We start from the raw sequence: 20,273 nt of genomic DNA on the forward strand, positions 1-20,273 counted from the left end.
GCTAAAACGCAGGCTCTCATCATGTGTCGGCGCCGTTGGCCCATCAACTATCCCCCCGTCACTGTCCTTGGCACCCCTGCCCCATGGGCTCGGACCGCCAAATATCTAGGGGTCACCCTGGACAGGGCCGTCACCTGGCGTCCCCACATCGAGGACATACGGCGCAAGGCCTTGGGGCGTCTCGGTCAGCTCTATCCCTTCATTAACCCATCCTCCTCCCTTCCCCGGCATCTTGGCGTCCTCCTTTACACATCCCTGATCCGCCCTATCCTTGAGTATGCTTCCGTTGTGTGGGGCAATGCCGCCCCTACACATCTCCACCGTCTCCAAACGGTACAGAACCGTGCTCTCCGCCTTGCCCTCCGCCTCCCTTACCGTTTCCCCACCCGTGAACTTCATTTTCTTGCTGGAATCCCCCTCCTTCACGAACGCGTCTGCTCCTCTGCCATTTCCTTCTATCACCACTCCCGCCAGTCTGCCAATCCTCTTATCCTTTCCCTCGGCACTCGCCTCCACCGTCTGGCCACCACCCGATGGCCTGACCTCCTTGCCGCCTGATCACTGGTCGCCCTCCCTTTTTTCCCTACCCCTCCTCACTCCCTGTGTCCCCTTCCTTTCTTCCTGCCCCTTCCCTGCCAACTGCTCCTGCCTGCGACCCCTCCATCTACGAGTGTCTGCCTCACCGTCAGAGTCGCCAACCGGCTCTGCTGGTCTTCATGTTTATAATCTTCATCTGTCATTCTCACTTCTGCTTCTTCTCTTCCACCTCATCAACGACTGGCTTGTCAATTGAGCCTTTCGTCTTCCTGCTTCTCTTACTGTCCCTTCTACTATCCTTTTCACTTTATTTCCACCACTTCTACTGTCTCTCTCTCTCTCTCCTGTCTTCTTTGGGTTAAAAAAAACATGCACACCACCAAGCCATTCTCTACCGGCACGACTCCACTACTCACCACACCGCCATGAGGAAGGCGAAGCGCCCCGGCGCTAGAACTTCCGTCTCAAGCCGAGGGTCAACCCTCACCAGTGCAGCGTCAGCGTCAGCGTCAGCGCGACCGAACCCAGTTCCCTCTGAGCAGCCATAGCGTACGGATCTCCGTGCCGGCACGTTCACAGGAGCTCAGTCCGTCAGTTCACCTGATGATGGCGACATGTTTGATCGCCGAAATATTGTGCCCGTTGGACACTATAGACCGGCAGCATACCCGTGGATATTTTGATTATCAAATACGCCGGGAGAAACTCAAGAATCACATCATACACCTTTACGGGGAGGAGATGTATCGCAGCATGAAGAAATTTGAAAAGTTGCGCCACCGTAGATGTCGTTTGCTAAGTACTCTTGCCTTTCTAAAGAGATGTCGTTCCGAGAATGTTGTTCCAAATTTTGCTAAGGTTATGCATCACATCGATTCTGCAGCAGCTAAGAGAATCAAGAAACGAGCCAGCCTCGCATTGGTACGTGAGAGACTGCAATTCACCCGCCGGAGCCTTGAGTTTATCTCACAGGAATTACTCAAACTACATTTGCAACTGGCTAGTAACCTGGGTGTCAGCTGATTCCGCCCATAAGAAGGCTACGGGACGTCAAACAGCTAAGTTCTCACGTCTCCTTGACAAACCATCCCTGCAGGTTCCGTGCAAGACTGTCATCAATTTGAGTGACATGGTGTTGAGTGATGATGCGGTCTCGGTTTTGCGGAAAGGTCTCAACTTCGCTCCCACCCCCAAGTTCACTCCGGTCGCAGAAATTGTTAGTGCTGTTGAACAGGTTGCAGCTCGACTTCCGCCAGAATCAGCCGAGGAAATACGTCGTGAAACTTGTCGTGCGTTGACGAAATCCAAGCCGATGAAGTCAAATATCAGCAGTAAAGAGAGGGCGGCCATTCGTGATCTGAGGGAGCGCTCTGAAATTGTTGTCTTACCGGCTGACAAAGGCAATGCTACAGTTGTTGTCTCCCATAAGGACTACACTGATAAGATGCAGAGCCTGCTAAATGACGATTCCTACCGGAAGATCAGCGTTGACCCTACAAAGAAGGTGGAGAACAAGACGAGGGCGCTTCTCAAGGACGCAGATTTACCGGAAGGTGACGCTAAGAAATTGTTACCCCAAGGTCCGGTACCGCCTAGACTATATGGACTCCCGAAGGTTCACAAAGAGGGGGTACCATTACGCCCCATTGTCAGCAACATCAGGGCACCTACATATTTGTTGGCAAAATACCTGACGGGAATATTAAGTCCTTATGTGGGTAAATGCCCTCATCACATCCGTAATTCCGTGGATTTTGTTAAACGCCTTGATAGCTTCAGGTTGGATGAGTCAGATATCATGGTGAGTTTTGACGTCGTTTCCTTGTTTACGAGGGTACCCCTGCGAGAGTCACTAGAATTGATTAGTCAGAAGTTTGACGAGAAGACCACTGAACTTTTTAGGCATGTCTTGACCTCCACGTATTTTCTTTTTAATGGAGAATACTACGAACAAACGGAGGGAGTCGCCATGGGTAGCCCACTCTCACCGGTGGTAGCGAATTTGTACATGGAGAACTTCGAGGAGGAAGCCCTGTCGTCATCCGTATGGAAACCTACTTGCTTTTTCCGTTACGTTGACGACACGTTCGTCATCTGGCCACGTGGTATGGATAAACTCCTTGACTTCCTTACACATCTAAACTCCATACACCCCAACATCAAATTCACTATGGAGACTGAAACGGAGGGTAAATTACCTTTCCTTGACGTCTTGGTCAAGAGAAGGGCTGACGGCACCCTAGGTCATGGGGTGTATCGGAAAGCTACGCACACTGATCTGTATTTGCATGCAGACAGCTGCCACCACCCTTCACAGAGGAATGGGGTACTTAAAACTCTAGTACATAGGGCGCGCACTATCTCTGACGCAGAGAGTCTACCCCAGGAATTGGAACATCTGAGAACTGTATTTCGAAAAAATGGGTACTCAGAGTGGCAGATTCAACGTGCTCTCCGCCCAACCACTGCAGCACAACCTGTTGAGATGGATGAAGTCACGAGGGAGGAGGTAGGCACTGCATTTATTCCATACACAGGCGCACTCTCGAGAAAAATCGCCCGCATTCTGAAGAAACACCGGGTCGGAACTGTGTTTTGTCCTCCAAATAAAATTCGTGCACTGGTGGGGAGCGCCAAAGATGACCTCGGTTTGAGGAAGGCTGGCGTGTACCAGATTCCGTGTCAATGTGGCAAGTCGTATATTGGTCAGACGATGCGTACCGTCGAGGATCGATGCCGTGAACACCAGAGGCACACTCGACTGATGTATCCGAGCAAGTCGGCGGTCGCTGAACATTGTTTGTCGGAAAATCACGCCATGGAGTATGACCGCACGAGGATTCTGGTACAGACGTCGAGATACTGGGACAGCGTTGTTAGAGAGGCCATCGAAATTCGCACCAATGACGACCTCATAAACCGTGACTGTGGCTATAATCTTAGCAAGGCTTGGGAACCAGCGATCGGGTTAATCAAGAGTAAATCGAGCAGACGTATAGTTGTGACGACCACGGCGGACAGAGCCATCACACCGACGTCATCTCAGACGCCGTCGCAATCTGTTCCACCGCACGACCGTGGCGCTGGGCGCGGACGGCGGAGGGAGCGCGCCGCAGGCGGAGGGTATTTAAATCGGCCGCCGCCGCGACCGAACCCAGAGCAGACGTCCGGCGCGCACGCATCTCTACACGCAAGACGAGCGAACATGGCTGGACGCAGGAAGGGCAGCAAGATTGCGGCCGCGCTGGAACTCCTGGTCGATGCGATCGGGACGGACCGCGGACGCAGTCGGCGCCACAAGAAGAAGAAGAGCACTGAGCAGCAATGCTTCAAGTGCCAGAGGATGGGGCACATCGCTAAAGTGTGCAGGGGCACTTTTGCGTGTCTGAAGTGTGCCGAGGCACACGACACACGCAACTGCACCAAGCCCCGCGACGCGGCTGCCAAGTGCGTGAACTGCGGCGGTGCCCACGCCGCAAACTCGCGCAGCTGCGCCTACGTGCGGAGCTACAGAAGCAAGGTGGCCGCCCCACGCCCTGCCGAGGTATCTGGCGTCGAGACGGACGTCCCACCCCCCCGCTCCCGTGGGGATGGTGGACCATGCCGTCGCGAAGCCACCACGGACGACGCACTGGCCGTCTTCCACACCGCCCTTGCGGCCGAAAGGGCCGCCATGAGGGAGGAACTCGTGGCTGTTCACCGCCAGCTGCAACAGCTGCGTGAGGAGCTGCGGGTCCTCAGGAAGACGCCTACCCCCACCGCCAGCTCCACTGCGAGTCGGCCAGCGGGGGTCGACGCCTCCACCCAGACGGTGCCACCCGAGCCGCCAGTTGACGTGACGGGCGGCGTAGAGGCACCGATGGACATGGAAGTGGAGCAGCCCGCTCTCCCTCCTGACGCGGAGACCGAGCCGCGGGCACACGACGAAGAGACGCACACGGAGACACCCCCAGCTGCTGCGGCGGAGACAGAATGCCGGCCGCTCCCTACGGAGTACAGCCTGGACTCTGTGCTGCAGGTGTTCGCGTCTCTACATGGCCCAGGCGGGAAATTCCAGCTCCCAGACCTGGACGTCACTCTACCCCACAGGTCGGAGACCGCTTCCTCGCAAGCTGAAGAAGCGGCAACAGACGAAGAGCTGCCCCTCCCGCTCCCAGACGAGCGGAGCGTGCAGCCCTTCCTCAAGAAGATCGCGGCGTCGCTGAAGGACGGGTCGTACCCTCACGGGGATAACCCATACCCCTTCACGCCGGCGCGCGCGAAGCCACCACTGCCTCACGTACCGTGCGACCTCACGCCCATGCGTGACATGTTGCGTGAAGCAGTAACGAAGAAGGAGCTGATTCGGCTCAATAGCCGCCCCATCTTCACCCCTTCGGACTGGCAACACATCTGCCGGGTCACACAGAAGTGGGTGATGGAGGAGTGGCGCTCTGGCAGGCGTCAGCCTGCCCCAGAAGACATAGAGATAAACAACTACTTCGCTGGTCTAAAATCAGCGAGGTAGCCGAGGCACATTCCAACGAGAGGCCAAAAGAAATACGACAACAGAGGAGTTAAGGAGGAACAGCAGCACTACTGATTAGCCTCCACCATCTCCGGACTGAGGAGGTCCGTGATTTTCTAGCGAGCGAGCGACCGAACCCAGTTCCCTCTGAGCAGCCATAGCGTACGGATCTCCGTGCCGGCACGTTCACAGGAGCTCAGTCCGTCAGTTCACCTGATGATGGCGACATGTTTGATCGCCGAAATATTGTGCCCGTTGGACACTATAGACCGGCAGCATACCCGTGGATATTTTGATTATCAAATACGCCGGGAGAAACTCAAGAATCACATTCATGACAATGTTTTTCGAACAACGCGAACTCTTTTTGCCCCCCCCCCCCCTCTCTCTCTCTCTCTCTCTCTCTCTCTCTCTCACACACACACACACACAAGGCACAACTGGCTAGCTTTCGCATACATGTCGCACGCAGTATTCTCAGCTGCTGACAGTACACTGATCACCGTGTTGTGCATTGGATCGATTGTCTGCTTTTATCAATAATAAGTCTTTTATTCGCGAACCACACAGAGTGGCAATACGTAGGTGAGTAGCCAGTGTTAGGCACGTTTGCCAAGTCTTTGGTAAGTTTCCATTCTAGTCGTTCGCCATTAAAAATACGATGTGTCACGAGTATTCTAACAGAATTGGCGATTTATTTCTGTGTGTATTATTAACCTTTCCTCAATCAAAGAAGAATCGTCGTTTATAAGTAGCGGTTATGTTTGTCTCGCGACAGGGTGAATTGTGTTTCTTTGCCAAAATACAGTATAACTTGAACAAACTCATCTTACAGTAGCTATTGCGACAGATTCCTGAAACAGTGTCTCGTCAACCAAGCAACTGGCGACTAGAGAGGTCAATAGCTTATGGTAAACCTCATTGTGCCGGTTTGCAGTAACGTAAGAGAAGAAATTTCATGTTTATTTTCATACTGGGAAATTGCCTTTTCATTAGCCGTCAATGTCTTAAAATTTACAGTACTAAATTGAAAAAATAAAATAAAACTATAGCTTCTGCTATAGAAATTTCCGTGTGTTAAGCACTTGGCAGAATACTCTCTTCCTTGTGTGCTATCATTTGCCAGATTCGGTTTCGATATCTCGAGCGGTTTAGGAGCTATGTGGGATGTTACGTGTATTTCATTCTAGCGCGTGTGCGATCGCAAGTGAGCGCTCTACATAAAACCCATTTTCGCGAGATTGGAGACATTTAGAGACAACCTCCCGAGTGTAAAGAAAAAATCGATGTGTTAGCTAAATTTAATACACTGCAGCTTATGATGTAAAATGCACCAAATGTAAAATCGTTGCGACTCGTATTTTTCTTGTAAACTTTTCGAATTTCGCGCAGTGTCTTATTTAAATGCGAATGTCATTGATCATTAGCGAGAGCTGACATATAAAGCTATAAAGCTACAAGCAACGTAAAAATCAAATTTATTTACAGGATAGCTTTGTACGGTAAAACTGTTTGAGACAAATTTCAGGACGCGCGCCTCGATTCTGTCAGCTCAGCGCAGCGTGTCAAAAGGCACGCGCGAAGAATGTCTACGTGTCTCAAATATGCGCAGGACCTGCACGGCACGTGTGGAAAGTGCGCGTCGCTCTATATGCCGTGTCACTTCACATGTGCTACACGCGCCCGAATTTGCGCTTAGTTAGCTTTAGACTGAACGAGTCATAAGTATATGCAGCTAGGGCAGGGGGAGACAACTGCCGCCCCCCCCCCCCCCCCTCTGGCCACCTTCCAAACCCCGCAAGCCGAAATCGCATCACGCCCCGTCAAATACACACATGTATAAATTCAGTTCCGAAGCAATGGAAAAAACATCCAGAACTTGTAATGAATATTAACTACTAGCAAGAGAACGCAGAGCCAGTTGTGAATTCTCAAAAATATTTCGTCATTCACTGCGAAACTTTAGTAATTGTTCCTCCTTTACCCGCCTCTGTAGCTTAGAGCATGGGTGCGCTCTTGAGCTATGTAAAAATTTCGTTATCTAAGTGCGTAATCATCGAAGAACTGTCACTTTGACACTCGAGGAAGTGCGAGAAAGGGGGGGGATTGCAGAATTTATTCGGAGATAAAGACGCTCCGACACAATAGACTTGCTTGGAGAGCTGCATCCGAACAGTCTTGGATCTGCATCTCTGTTTAATGAAGTACTGTGCAAAGGTCAACACTTGCGCAAAAGTATCTGTTCAATATTACAGCCAGTGTTTCGCGCCTACGCTAACACGAGGCAGTGAACGTGTATTGGATGCTGCTGGATCTCAGACTTCCGAGGAAAAACTGATACCTCAATTCACATTCAGCAGAAATTACGAAAATTTAAATGTAACGTAAACTTTATTCCATAATAAATTGTGTGAATTAGGTAAGACTGTTACCTGAAGTCGAAATTTGGTGCAACGCACCAGTGAAGATTTTCTGTTTTCTAGTTTGTGCTTTCCTAAAGCTTTTTTGCGTTTAATGGCGCAGCAACTGAAGTCTACAAACAGCCAACGTGGCTTGGAAACCACGATTGTCGGATTTCGTCTTCGTCTTATTGCGCGCATCGTGGAGGACACACTGTAAATCGTCAGCCATATCGCTAGTCGCTGTCTAGTCAAGGTCTGTGCCGCTTTATATTGGCCTGCGAAAGGCTTCAGCGGGAGTTCAGCCAGTCTTGGCGGAGGTACCAAACCTGCAGCATGGTCTGCCGCCTCGTTATAGTGGTCTTAGCAGTGACTGGTGTCTTTGTGGCGTGTCAAGTAACAACAGCTGATGTTAATACTACTGCTGACAGAAGTAAGTGCCTATATTTGTGCTACAATAGATAATTATGCTACATGTTATTATTCTTATATTTGAAAATGCACAGTTGTCGTACAGCTTGAACAGGGATTCATTGAAACTGCTAGTGTTTACAAAAGCCATTTGTCAGGTTTCGTTAATTCCGTTACCAGTTCAATAATATTCTGGATCTTACTTCGTATTTTTCTCATATCGAAGGTGCCACGAAAACTGCTTTCATAGCAGGTCAAAGCAAATATTTTACACAGATTACCGAGGCACGAGGTGTAAATAACCCAGTCTTCACGCAGATATAAAGTTTTCCCCTTATTGCTTGTAAATGTAGCCTATATTTGTAGTTTCCCCTTTTTACCTCGCCATATAAAATATTGTTTTCGATTGCAGCTGACACCGTTTCATGGGCAGGCATTTATCTTAATGTTGTCAGCATTATGCATATCCGCCGCCAAAAAATAACACAGGCACCAAGTATTAAAATTTGCTCCTGTTTTCGACTGTGCTCTAAATTTTGGAGCGTGTAATGATCGGAAACTCATCCTAGCGGACATGTAATATGATTAGATCTGAGTTTGGCGTAAGAAGAAGAGCTGCGTATTGACCATTAATCAAGTGTGAAAGATCGTTTTTCTCAAACAACAATGATTAAAATGTCTCATCGATGGTAGTAAACCCGGTGCGCACGGAGAGACCACAAGAGCCAATTGAGGTGCGATATGTTGGAAGAGCGGTGTGTTTATCTTTCTTGGGGAAGTGTAAAAAAGCTGATAGTGACATTTCTGGGCGCATTTGTCCGAGGACCATGTGGATTGTAATTATTACTTAATGGTGATGATTTTCATTTAATGCTGTTACCCATATGGTAAGGTTACTCAGAACTGTATTAAAGAATAAATTCTGTAATCACCCTGTTCGCATGGGGTTCCCAAAACCGGATTTTATAAACCGGCTTCCCAATACCTCTTCCGGGTGATCTTGTAAACACTTCGAAATCTATTCTGGAAATCCGCTTCCAGTTGCCGGTTTTCAAATTTCGCAATCGATTTTCGTTCCCATGTAAACAAAACCGGTTTTCAGACGTGACTTGGGCTGCCAGGTTTCGTCTTATTTTTTAAAAAAATCCGGCTAATATGGACGGTGTGGCTTTTTGTACAATGAAGGAAAAGTAGTAATATTAGACTGAAGCTGTTAATTGAAGAGAAACAGCGATTGTGCTGATGAAATAAAAAACTATAACAGCTGTTTTTTTTAACTGGGATCCTTAATATGTAAAAACGAGAGTGAAAAACGGTTTTCGGAAGATATGTCGCATTTAAACGTAGAGAATATAAGGTACGCTATACCTAACCAAAGAGTCCCCAGCTCGTGGTCTAGTGGCTAGCGTTGCTACCTCTGGGATCACGGGGTAGCGGGTTAGATTCCCGGCCGAGTTGGGTATTTTCTCTGCCCGGGGACTGGATGTTTGTGTTGTCCTCATCATTTCATCGTCATCCTCATCGTTCATGATACTGGCTATATCGCACTGTGAAAAAAACAGGAGTGTGAAAAAATTGGGACTTTGAACGGGCGCTGTTGATCGCCCCAAAAAACCAAACATCATCTACGTCTAACCAAAGAGAATTCGAAGCTACCCCGTTAATATTGGTTATCTGTAATATTTTCGATGGATTATCTTTGCATGCAGTGCAATGGGAGGAAAAAAGTAAACAAATTTCTGTAGCAGGTGGTGTTTTAGGTGAAAAATGCGTAAGAAGCACCGAGAAAGTTATTCTTTGTTATGCTTCTTTGGATAATTTGCAAGAGACATATGCTGCTTCCATTCGTTATGATTTACAAACATGCTGAAAATCATCCGACATGAAACGTTGTATAGGAATTGTGAGCGAATAATGCATGGATGATAAGGTGCACAGTATACGTTAGCGATCATTTCGTTGGCATGGCTGTTTATTGTGATATTGCTATTGTTACAGATGACACAAAGGTTTACCTTGACGATAAATTTCTATATTTTGCTTATGGCAGTAACCTGTTGGCGAAGAGAATACATATAAATAACCCAACTGCTGTTAGAATTTCTAAGGCCAAACTTGCGGTAAGTGTTACAAGCACCACCATGTAAACAGTGATGATCTCGATAGTTAATAACCGCACCGACTCCTACAGGATTATCGGCTTGATTTCGGATACTGGTCTCGACGCTGGAAAGGTGCTGCTGCCACAGTTGTTCCTGACCAAGGAAAACATGTATGGGGAGCTGTATGGCAAATGGACAAATCCGATATGGACAACTTGGACAGGTAATCAAATTTTTGTACCATCAAAGGATACTTGGACAATTATGTAGGCATACGTTAATTTTATTACTTACACACACACACACACACACACACACACACACACACACACACACACACACACACACACACACACCTGACAAGATGATGCCACCACTCAGCTGATCACCCAAGACGATTCTATTACAGGGTCATTCTGCTGTTACTCACATTATAGGTTGACAGTTTTCATAATTTTTTTATGTGAATGAACTTAAGTTTCAGATGTTATGCTAGAGTGAAATAATCTTATTACTGATAACATTTCTTTTGTTTTAGTTTGTATTTTGTATAGTTTGCTTGTACCACATTGTGAAGAATGTTAAAAACAAAGCTGTCACTCATATTACAGAAAAAAAAACATAGGAAATCTCTTCTTAAATGTGATCAAATGTTTCTGCTCTTGAATAAGTTGACAGTCCTGTTTTCCACAGTTACCCTGAACACAAAGGATTGTTTAATATGTCACTGACACTGCAGTCCTGTCACTCTCGTTACATAATATATAAAAAAAGAGGGAAATACAACCAATATAAGAAAAGTAACAAAGAGAAGAGACAGTATTGCTAATATTTCTGCCATTTGCCTGAGCAGCAACCATATTAAATGGCATCAACTTAGACATCAAACCTGTAGTATAGTCTATTGCTCATGCATTCTAGTTAAAGATATGAAAGGACATACTTAATTTGGCCACTGTTTAAAAATGATGTGCCTCCATCATTGACACTGAAGTGAGATTTACTCTCTCCCACCTTTCCTTCAGTTCCATTTTGGTCATCAACCGAAGACTGACAGATTGCTGCATAACAATACACAGTATGCCTTCCTTGTAGCTTCATAATGGTATATTTGCCACTAGTAACAGTTTTTAGGAAATGTGTCCTTTCTGATTGCTAAATCTTTTTTCTTATCACTGTGCATTGACAAGGGATAAGTCTTCAGTTCATTTTTAAGAATGGTGTCCCGTATTTTCGATATGCCTTTAGGTACTTCTTTAAAAACAGTTTCTTTCTTCTATACCTGTTTCATACATTTCCCTCACTTTTACAGGCTATATTTTGCTAGCTACTTTTGCAAATTGTTTTCATAAAAAAAACTGACAATTTCTTGCTGAGGTATGAGCTCTAACTTGTCTCTTCACTTCAAGGTCTGTTTACAGGACCTCTCCCATGTGAAGTGGCAAAATAATTCCACATTACTTCCTTCAAATTACTTGTAGACTAGCTTCAATATATCTATTCTCAAACCATGAGCTGGGTCTATCTGACTGGATATACATTTCTCCGACTTCAGATGAAATTTCTCCAAGCAAACTATCAGAGTAAGCAATCAGTGTTCTTGATCTGACACTGTCAGTATGAAATTGTGTTTATTAGAGTACTAGACTCATGATGTAAACAGACTTGTGCTTGCATACAGTGAAAACTCTATTTCCTCCTGTACAGAGCCAGTACAATTTTTAGAAAAATCCACCTGCAAAAATCGCAAATTAGACTTAGCAGTGAAGATGACATTATTGCTCTTTCTTTGTTGCACAGTTTTGTAAACTTTCTTTTCAGAAAAAAGTGCTCCAGTAAAAATGGCAGCAAAGAAATTGTACATTGTGCCAGTTCAGCTGCAGTACCTTCTCGTTGCACTCTGGTAAGGTGAACTCCTTGCTCCCGTATTTGCCTGGAACAATTGAGGTTAGAAGTATGAGCATCATTAATAATACATCTCCACCAAACTACAATCTTTACAGTCACTGCACGTCATAGTGCAACAGTCTTCTTTAGTTGGCTCACATTCGATTGTGTTTAAATAGGAGGTTGAGTATGCAGGAAGTGCTTGAAAACTTTGCTTAAAGTGTTTGCAACCTAAATAAAATTTTCATGACATTTACATAAATGGATGTTATGTGGTACTTGAGAACTCAGAACCACATGTTTATGTCTTAAGTTCAGCAAATCTTCACTTGCTAACAATCTTGCCATATTCAGAAACAAAAAGAGGAAATACGGAAGTGTCCGATCCCGCCTGTCTGCTTTGACCCATGACGTCACAAATATGGCGTAAACGACCATAAACCACGATTCCAATATGGTGCATATAAAATAGATACGTACACATTATGAGCACAAAAATACATCAAAAAACAAACACACGCACACTTTCCACAAAAAGCCTAATGACACTAACGGGACAAGTGCGGGAAATGGTGTGTTTTTGGGTGGGGGCAAACTAAATATAAGCAAATTTAGACACCCACCCCCATACAAAACCAGACAAAACGACGAAAAAAATCAATATCACAAAACTCCCCAAATACCACTAAACACAATATCATCAGGAATCGGACACTTCCCTTGACCTACATAGCTCAACAGCAGCTCCCGATCCCATAAATTAGGATCAAACACTTCCCTTGGCCTATATAGTTCAAAAACTTCTCCAGATACCAATATCAACATACACAGCCACACATTGGGATCGAACACTTCCCTTGACCTGCGCACTGTTAATTTTATCCGTCATATCCATTCCTGAACAAAAACAACAACCGATTAATTTGACTAAAATTACCACACGATGTACAGCAAACAACTCTAAATTACCCTTCACACAAAATCGTTAACTCACTGAAACGAATTCCAATACAAACACAGCCGACACTCGAACAATTCTCGATAACAAGCAAAAGCAAACTGAGCCCATTACACCACACAAACGAAAACTCTGAACATACCACCAGAGAGCACAGCATGACGACGTCTACAAACACGCCACACTCACAAACCAAACTCCGCACCGTCATTACGTCACACACGACAACACCCTTAAGTCACGGGTCAAAGCCGACGCGTGGGATTGGATGCTTCTGTCGACCCCAAAAAGAACATCTCTCTCACTCGGAGATGAATACAAATGTGTGATTTGCAGTTTCTTTCATGGACAGTCTGGATTTCAAATAGTTTTCATATCCTTCAGGCTTGGTGCTTAGTGATCTCCATCATCTCTTGAATAAACCCCTCGAACAACTGAGATAAGTGCCAACCAGTTCATTTTGACAAGTGCCAACCATTTCATTGGAAGTAGTGGTGAATTCTTTTTCCTTACTACCAGTGAGCGAAACATCTCCAATAAAACTTTCAGTTTCTTAACAGCACACTTTATTTCATGGTGAATTTGGTAGTGTGTTTTTTTTCCCCCCCTCAGGCTGTGTCTTGCATTCTTTTAAGGAAATAACATTTGTCTTTGTTCAGATTTCCCTTTTTTAAGCATCCACATTTTGCAACAAACTACTGTATCCGTTCTTTCTTCTTTCTCTGCTATTATTCTTGTTCCTTTTTCGTAGCACTTCAACATCTTTCTTCTTTCCCCTTCCTGTATTTGCATGATGTTTTTCATTTTACCTTTTATAGTTCTCCTCGCCTTTGTTTCTGCCTTATTTTACCATTGATGATATTTTGCTAGCTGAGCAAAGAAAATAATAGTATAATGTTATTTTCTTATCAAAATTTGTGATGGAACTCCCCCAAGTAGTATAACTAATGTTAATACAGTCACTCGCATTACGTAATTACATTTTGCTGCAAACCATTTAATAACAATAATAGAAGGCTGCAATTTGATGCAAGTTATGGAGATCAGAAGTACAATGAACTAAAAGATTTTTTTTAATAAAAGGTATTAATAGAAATACTTATTTTTGTTACATTACATGCAAGTATGCATTTTCTAAAGTGTGTATAGTTTGGCACTATTAGTACCATAATGCATGTTTCTTGTTTTACTTCGTAGATTAAGGTTTAAGTAAAATAATTTATGTAAATTTTGGTTGAAACACTACTATTTAAATTGTTAAAAACCAACCCTGAAAATGCAGAAAATGGCGCCGTGATCACCACAAGAAATAACATAACCTTCTTTGAGCCAAAACCTTAAACAAAATCATTTCCCACCAAAAACTTCATCGTTGACAAGAAGTTTATAGTGTAGACAGCAGTGCAAAACTAAATTAACAATAGATGTATTACTTTAAATCTATTAATAAAATGACCCATGACACCATAATTCTGTAACAGGCAGGGGAGGGGGTGGGGGAGATGCTCCTCGTCCTCCTCCTCAGCGATCACAGGCCCTGTCGACTATCTCTTGCAGCCTCTCTCCACCCTGCGGAAATTCCTAATGCTGTGATGTCCTCCTCCATGTCATCTTCCCACCTTGACCCCCCTGCCGGTTCGGGGTAAGAATAGGCTCGAGGTATTCCTGCCTGTCGTAAGAGGCGACTAAAAGGAGTTTCAACCGTTTCGGCCTTCCATGTGATGGTCCTCCTTGGGGTTTGACCTCCATTTTTCAAAATTCTACAGAAGTATGAGCCTTTTGGGGAAGGACGCCTTACGTGGTGTACCACTGGTCCTCAGTGCACTAAGACCTTGGCGCTCAGCATTGTACCGGCATTGTAACCATACCCACTATTCCTCAAATTGGGCCTAAACGCCTGATGGGTTCTACAACGTACGCCCATAGTGCGTTCCCATCTGCACCTACAATCATGATGGACTTTCCATGGCACCAGAAATCCAGCACGGTAGCCAGCCCATTGTGGTGGGGTCGTCATGTACCCTCTAGGTTGTAGCCCCCTGACAACACAGGGATCGTACTGCCGATACCTGAGCTGCACCCTCCTCGCATCGGCCGAGGAGTAGATGCCCGTCTCCTTGGGGCATCAGGGCTCCCGGCAACGGTCATCCTGCCAGGTGGCCCTTGCTGAGGCTGGGTGGCATCCGAGGGGAGAGCCCGTGGTCGGAGTGGGTGTTATCGGGGCGGACGTTTCGCAGATGAAACGTCAACACATATCTCGGCTCTGCGGCCGAGTCTTTCAAAGGGAAAGGTACTGTCTCTAGTTCTGGTTCTCCTGCCCTTTCCCCCTTGGCCACTCCCTGGGAGGAGGGACAGGCCCGCCGGCTTGGGGCGAAGTACTTCCCCCGCTATTTGGTCTGTTCTCGAACCGATGGGGGGGACGTTCGCCACCTCCAATCCCATGTTCTTTGTTCAGCACATTGAGGACATCTTCGGGGAAATCGAGGCTCTCAGCAAGATGCGTTCAGGGTCCGTTCTTATAAAGACCACCTCCGCCACACAGTCGGCAGCGCTCCAGGCGTGCGACCGCCTAGGGGACATCCCAGTGTCCATTGTCCCGCATCTGGCACTAAATAGGATGCAGGGGGTTATTTTTCATCGGGACCTCCTGCTGCAATCTGATGAGGAGCTCAGGGCCAACATGGAGCGCCGAGGCGTGCATTTCGTCCGGCGAGTCCAGCGCAGCCCCGAAGACCGTCGCCCTCGCCTTCGAGGGGGACGTTCTCCCGGAGAAGGTAAAGGTGATGTGCTACCGGTGCGACGTGCTACCTTACGTCCCGCTTCCTAAGCGCTGTTTTCGGTGTTTGCGCTTTGGGCACATGTCGTCACGGTGTGAGGCTGAGCCCCTTTGTGGCGATTGTGGACCTCCTCTTCGTGAGGACCATACATGCACCCCACCACCTCGGTGCGTTAATTGTCCTGGCATCCACTCGCCTAGATCCTCAGACTGCCCCGCATATCAGAAGGAGAAGAAGATACAAGAACCCAAAACTTTGGATCGTCTCTCTTATTCTGAGGCCAGGAAGAAGTATGACCGCCTCCATCACGTGCCGTTGACCACTTCGTTTGCCTCAGTTGTGTCCACTCCTTCCGCGGTATCCTCACCCCTATCCCGTCCGCCCTCCGCCTCCTCCGCCCCATCTGGGGTCTCTGCCTCCACCTCCCAAATCCCTCCCTTCCAAATCCTCCTTCCCCGAGGCCCCCGCCCCCTCTGCCCCAGGGGCCACCCTTCCTCCTCCTCCTCCTCCTCCTCCTCCCTCCCCGCCGCCTGAGAAGGAGGCGTCCATCGGGGAAACGTTCCGGACCCCAGCTTCCGAGGTCCGGCGTTCCAAAACGGACCCCGCGCGTGAGGACCTTCTTCAGGTCCAGCCCACCATCCCTGTGTCTCCTCGGACTTCCAAGAAGGCCTCCAAGAAAAAGTCTCTATCCCCCTCTCCACCCTGGCGCGTTTCGTCTGACGCTCCATCCGTGAGTCGCTTCTCCCGGCCGTCCTCAGTTTCGCCGGGACGCTCTGCTGCCAGGCGCTCAGCTGGCCTCTCGTCGGCAAATGATGCTGCCACTCCTACACAACCAGGGACAGCGGCCGCAGCTGGCGACGACTCGATGGAACACGATCCGCCTCCCGCCGGTTGTAGCGTTGTTCCCTCGAAACCTGGCCCTGCGCAGCCGTCGAGGTGACCAGCTCTTCCCCCGTCTCGTTCCCCCTCTTTTTTGACTAGCGATGGCCTTGTTACGTTGGAACATAAGAGGTATTCGATCTAATTGGGAGGAATTACAACTGCTCCTCCGCCTGCACTGTCCGCTCGTCCTTGGTCTCCAGGAAACCAAGTTGCGCCCGACTGACCGTATTGCCTTTACCCACTATACCTCGGTGCGGTATGACCTCACCCCTGTGGACGGTATCCCACCTCATGGTGTGGTCATGTTGCTCATTCGGGACGATGTCTATTACCATCCCATCCCATTGACCACCCCACTCCAAGCAATAGCTGTCCGTATTACTCTTTCTGCTTTTACTTTTTCAGTTTGTACCATCTACACTCCATCGTCATCTGCTGTTAGTCGGGCTGACATGATGCACCTGATTGTTCAGCTTCCCCCGCTGTTTTTATTGTTTGGCGACTTCAATGCCCATCATCCCCTTTGGGGCTCTCCTGCATCCTGTCAAAGAGGCTCACTCTTGGCGGATGTCTTCAACCATCTCAATCTTGTCTGCCTCAATACTGGCGCCCCGACTTTCCTCTCGGAGTCTACTCATACCTACTCCCACTTGGACCTCTCGATCTGTTCTACCACTCTTGCCCGTCGGTTCGAGTGGTATGTCCTTTCTGACACCTATTCGAACGACCACTTCCCCTGTGTCGTTCGTCTCCTGCACCACACCCCATCCCCACGTCCTTCAAGCTGGAACATACCGAAAGCTGACTGGGGACTTTACTCCTCCCTGGCGACCTTTCCAGACCACGATTTTCTCAGTTGTGACAGTCAGGTCGAATACCTCACGGCTGTTATCATCAATGCTGCCGAACGTTCCATTCCTCGTACTACCTCTTCTTCACGTCTCGTTTCCGTCCCCTGGTGGAATGAGGCTTGTAGAGACGCTATCCGTGCTCGACGATGTGCTTTACGCACCTTTCGCCGCCATCCTACGTTGGCGAATTGTATTGGATACAAACGACTCCGAGCGCAATGCCGTAGAGTCATCAAAGACAGTAAAAAAGCTTGTTGGGCCTCTTTCACCAGCTCCTTTAACAGTTTTACTCCCTCTTCTGTCGTATGGGGTGGCCTGTGCCGGCTGTCGGGCATTAAGGCCCACTCCTCGGTACCTGGCCTGACCTCAGGTAATGGGGTCCTCGTTCATCCTGTGGCTGTCTCCAACGCCTTCGGCCGGTTTTTCGCGGAGGTTTCAAGCTCCGCCCATTACCACCCTGCCTTCCTCCCCAGGAAAGAGGCAGAAGAGGCTCGGCGACCTTCCTTCAACTCGCTGAATCTGGAAACTTAAAATGCACCCTTTACTATGCGGGAACTTGAACGTGCGCTTGCACTGTCCCGGTCCTCTGCTCCGGGGCCAGATGCCATTCACGTTCAGATGCTGGCACACCTTTCTCCGGCGGGCAAAAGCTTCCTTCTTCGTACCTACAATCGCATCTGGACCGAAGGTCAGGTCCCCATGTGTTGGTGTGACGCCGTCGTTGTTCCTATACCCAAACCCGGGAAGGATAGACACCTTCCTTCTAGTTACCGCCCCATTTCTCTTACAAGCTGTGTCTGTAAGGTGATGGAGCGCATGGTTCATGCTCGGTTAGTTTGGATTCTTGAATCTCGACGGCTACTTACCAATGTCCAATGCGGCTTTTGTCGCCGCCGCTCCGCTGTTGACCACCTTGTGACCTTGTCGACATTCATCATGAACAACATTTTGCGAAGGCGCCAAACGGTAGCCGTGTTCTTCGATTTGGAGAAGGCTTATGATACCTGTTGGAGGGGAGGTATCCTCCGCACTATGCACAGGTGGGGCCTACGCGGTCGCATGCCCCTTTTTATTGATTACTTTTTAACGGATCGAAAGTTTAGGGTACGTGTGGGTTCCGTGTTGTCCGACGTCTTCCTCCAGGAGAATGGAGTGCCTCAGGGCTCCATCTTGAGCGTAGCCCTTTTTGCCATCGCGATCAATCCAATTATGGATTGCATTCCACCTAATGTCTCAGGCTCTCTCTTTGTCGATGACTTCGCGATCTACTGCAGTGCCCAGAGAACATGCCTCCTGGAGCGCTGCCTTCAGCGTTGTCTAGACAGCCTATACTCATGGAGCGTGGCAAATGGCTTCCGGTTCTCTGAAGAGAAGACGGTTTGTATCAACTTTTGGCGACATAAAGCGTTCCTTCCGCCATCCTTACATCTCGGTCCCGTTGTTCTCCCATTTGTGGAAACAACTAAGTTTCTAGGGCTCACGTTGGACAGGAAACTGTGTTGGTCTCCGCATGTCCCTTATTTGGCGGCCCGTTGTACACGTTCCCTTAATGTCCTCAGAGTTCTTAGTGGTTCATCTTGGGGAGCGGATCGCACTGTCCTGCTTCACTTGTATCGGTCCATAGTCCGATCGAAGCTGGATTATGGGAGATTTGTCTACTCGTCTGCTCGGCCATCCCTCTTACGCCGTCTCAACTCCATCCACCATCGGGGGTTACGTCTTGCGACCGGAGCCTTCTACACTAGTCCTGTCGAGAGTCTTTATGCTGAAGCTGCCGAATTACCATTGACCTACCGGCGCGACGTACTGCTGTGTCGGTATGCCTGCCGGCTGTTGTCTATGCCCGACCACCCCTCTTACCAGTCCTTCTTCGCCGATTCTCTCGACCGTCAGTACGGGTTGTATGTGTCTGCCCTGCTGCCCCCCGGAGTCCGCTTCCGTCGCCTGATTCGACAATTGGATTTTGCCCTCCCTACCACCTTCAGAGAGGGTGAGAGCCCAACACCACCTTGGCTCCAGGCTCCAGTTCATATTTATCTCGACCTCAGCTCACTCCCGAAGGAGGGTACTCCGGCTGCAGTGTATTGCTCACGGTTTGTCGAACTTCGTGCTCGACTTGCCGGTCACACCTTTATTTACACCGATGGCTCCAAAACTGACGATGGTGTCGGCTGTGCCTTTGTCGTCGGGGCCGCCACCTTTAAATACCGGCTCCTCGACCAATGTTCCAGCTTTACGGCCGAGCTTTTTGTTCTCCATCAGGCCGTTCAGTATGCCCGCCGCCACCGCCATTCATCGTATGTACTCTGCTCTGACTCACTCAGTGCTCTTCAGAGCCTTGGAGCTCCCTATCCGGTCCATCCCTTGGTTCAACGGATACAGCAGTCCCTCCATTCTTTAGCTGATAATGGTTCTCCTGTCAGCTTTCTGTGGGTTCCCGGACATGTAGGAGTGCCTGGGAATGAGGCTGCGGATGCTGCAGCCAAGGCTGCAGTCCTCCTGCCTTGGCCAGCCTCCCATTGTGTCCCGTCATCTGACGTTCGTGGGGATGTTTGTTAGAGGCTTGTGTCGTTGTGGTGGGATGCTTGGTCATCCCTCCAAGGAAACAAGCTCCAGGCAGTAAAACCGCTCCCAACTGCTTGGACAACCTCCTCCCGACCATCTCGGTGAGAGGAGATCCTTCTGACCAGGTTGCGGATTGGGCATTGCCGGTTTAGCCACCGCTACCTGCTCTCCGGTGACCCAGCCCCGCAGTGCCCTTGTGGTCAGGCATTAACAGTGCGCCATGTTTTATTGTCGTGTCCCTGCTTTAGTCAATCTCGTGTTGTCCTGTCCCTGCCATCTACTTTACCGGATATTTTAGCTGATGACGCTCGAGCAGCTGCTCGTGTTCTGCGTTTTATAACTTTGACTGGCTTGTCCAAAGACATCTAACCTTTTTACTTATTTTATCTGCATCTTT

The 20,273-nt window shown here is 48.3% G+C and overlaps 1 protein-coding gene across 3 annotated transcripts in view; it reads left to right on the forward strand.

Annotated features, from left to right (window-relative positions):
- The first annotated feature begins 7,709 nt into the window (after positions 1-7,709).
- LOC124616019 (gamma-glutamylcyclotransferase-like) overlaps positions 7,710-20,273 on the forward strand; it is a 35,548-nt gene continuing 22,984 nt past the window's right edge. The window contains exons 1-3 of one of the 3 annotated variants that reach the window (XM_047144234.1): positions 7,710-7,876; positions 9,853-9,974; positions 10,046-10,179. In XM_047144234.1, coding sequence (XP_047000190.1) covers positions 7,780-7,876; positions 9,853-9,974; positions 10,046-10,179 — 353 coding nt within the window. In that variant the 5' untranslated portion in view covers positions 7,710-7,779. Of the gene's footprint in view, positions 7,877-9,563; positions 9,758-9,852; positions 9,975-10,045; positions 10,180-20,273 lie in introns of those variants that run through there. The other 2 variants (XM_047144236.1, XM_047144235.1) reach the window with 2 other exon arrangements.

This window comes from Schistocerca americana, chromosome 5 (assembly GCF_021461395.2).
Source record: "Schistocerca americana isolate TAMUIC-IGC-003095 chromosome 5, iqSchAmer2.1, whole genome shotgun sequence".
Lineage (NCBI taxonomy): Eukaryota > Metazoa > Arthropoda > Insecta > Orthoptera > Acrididae > Schistocerca > Schistocerca americana.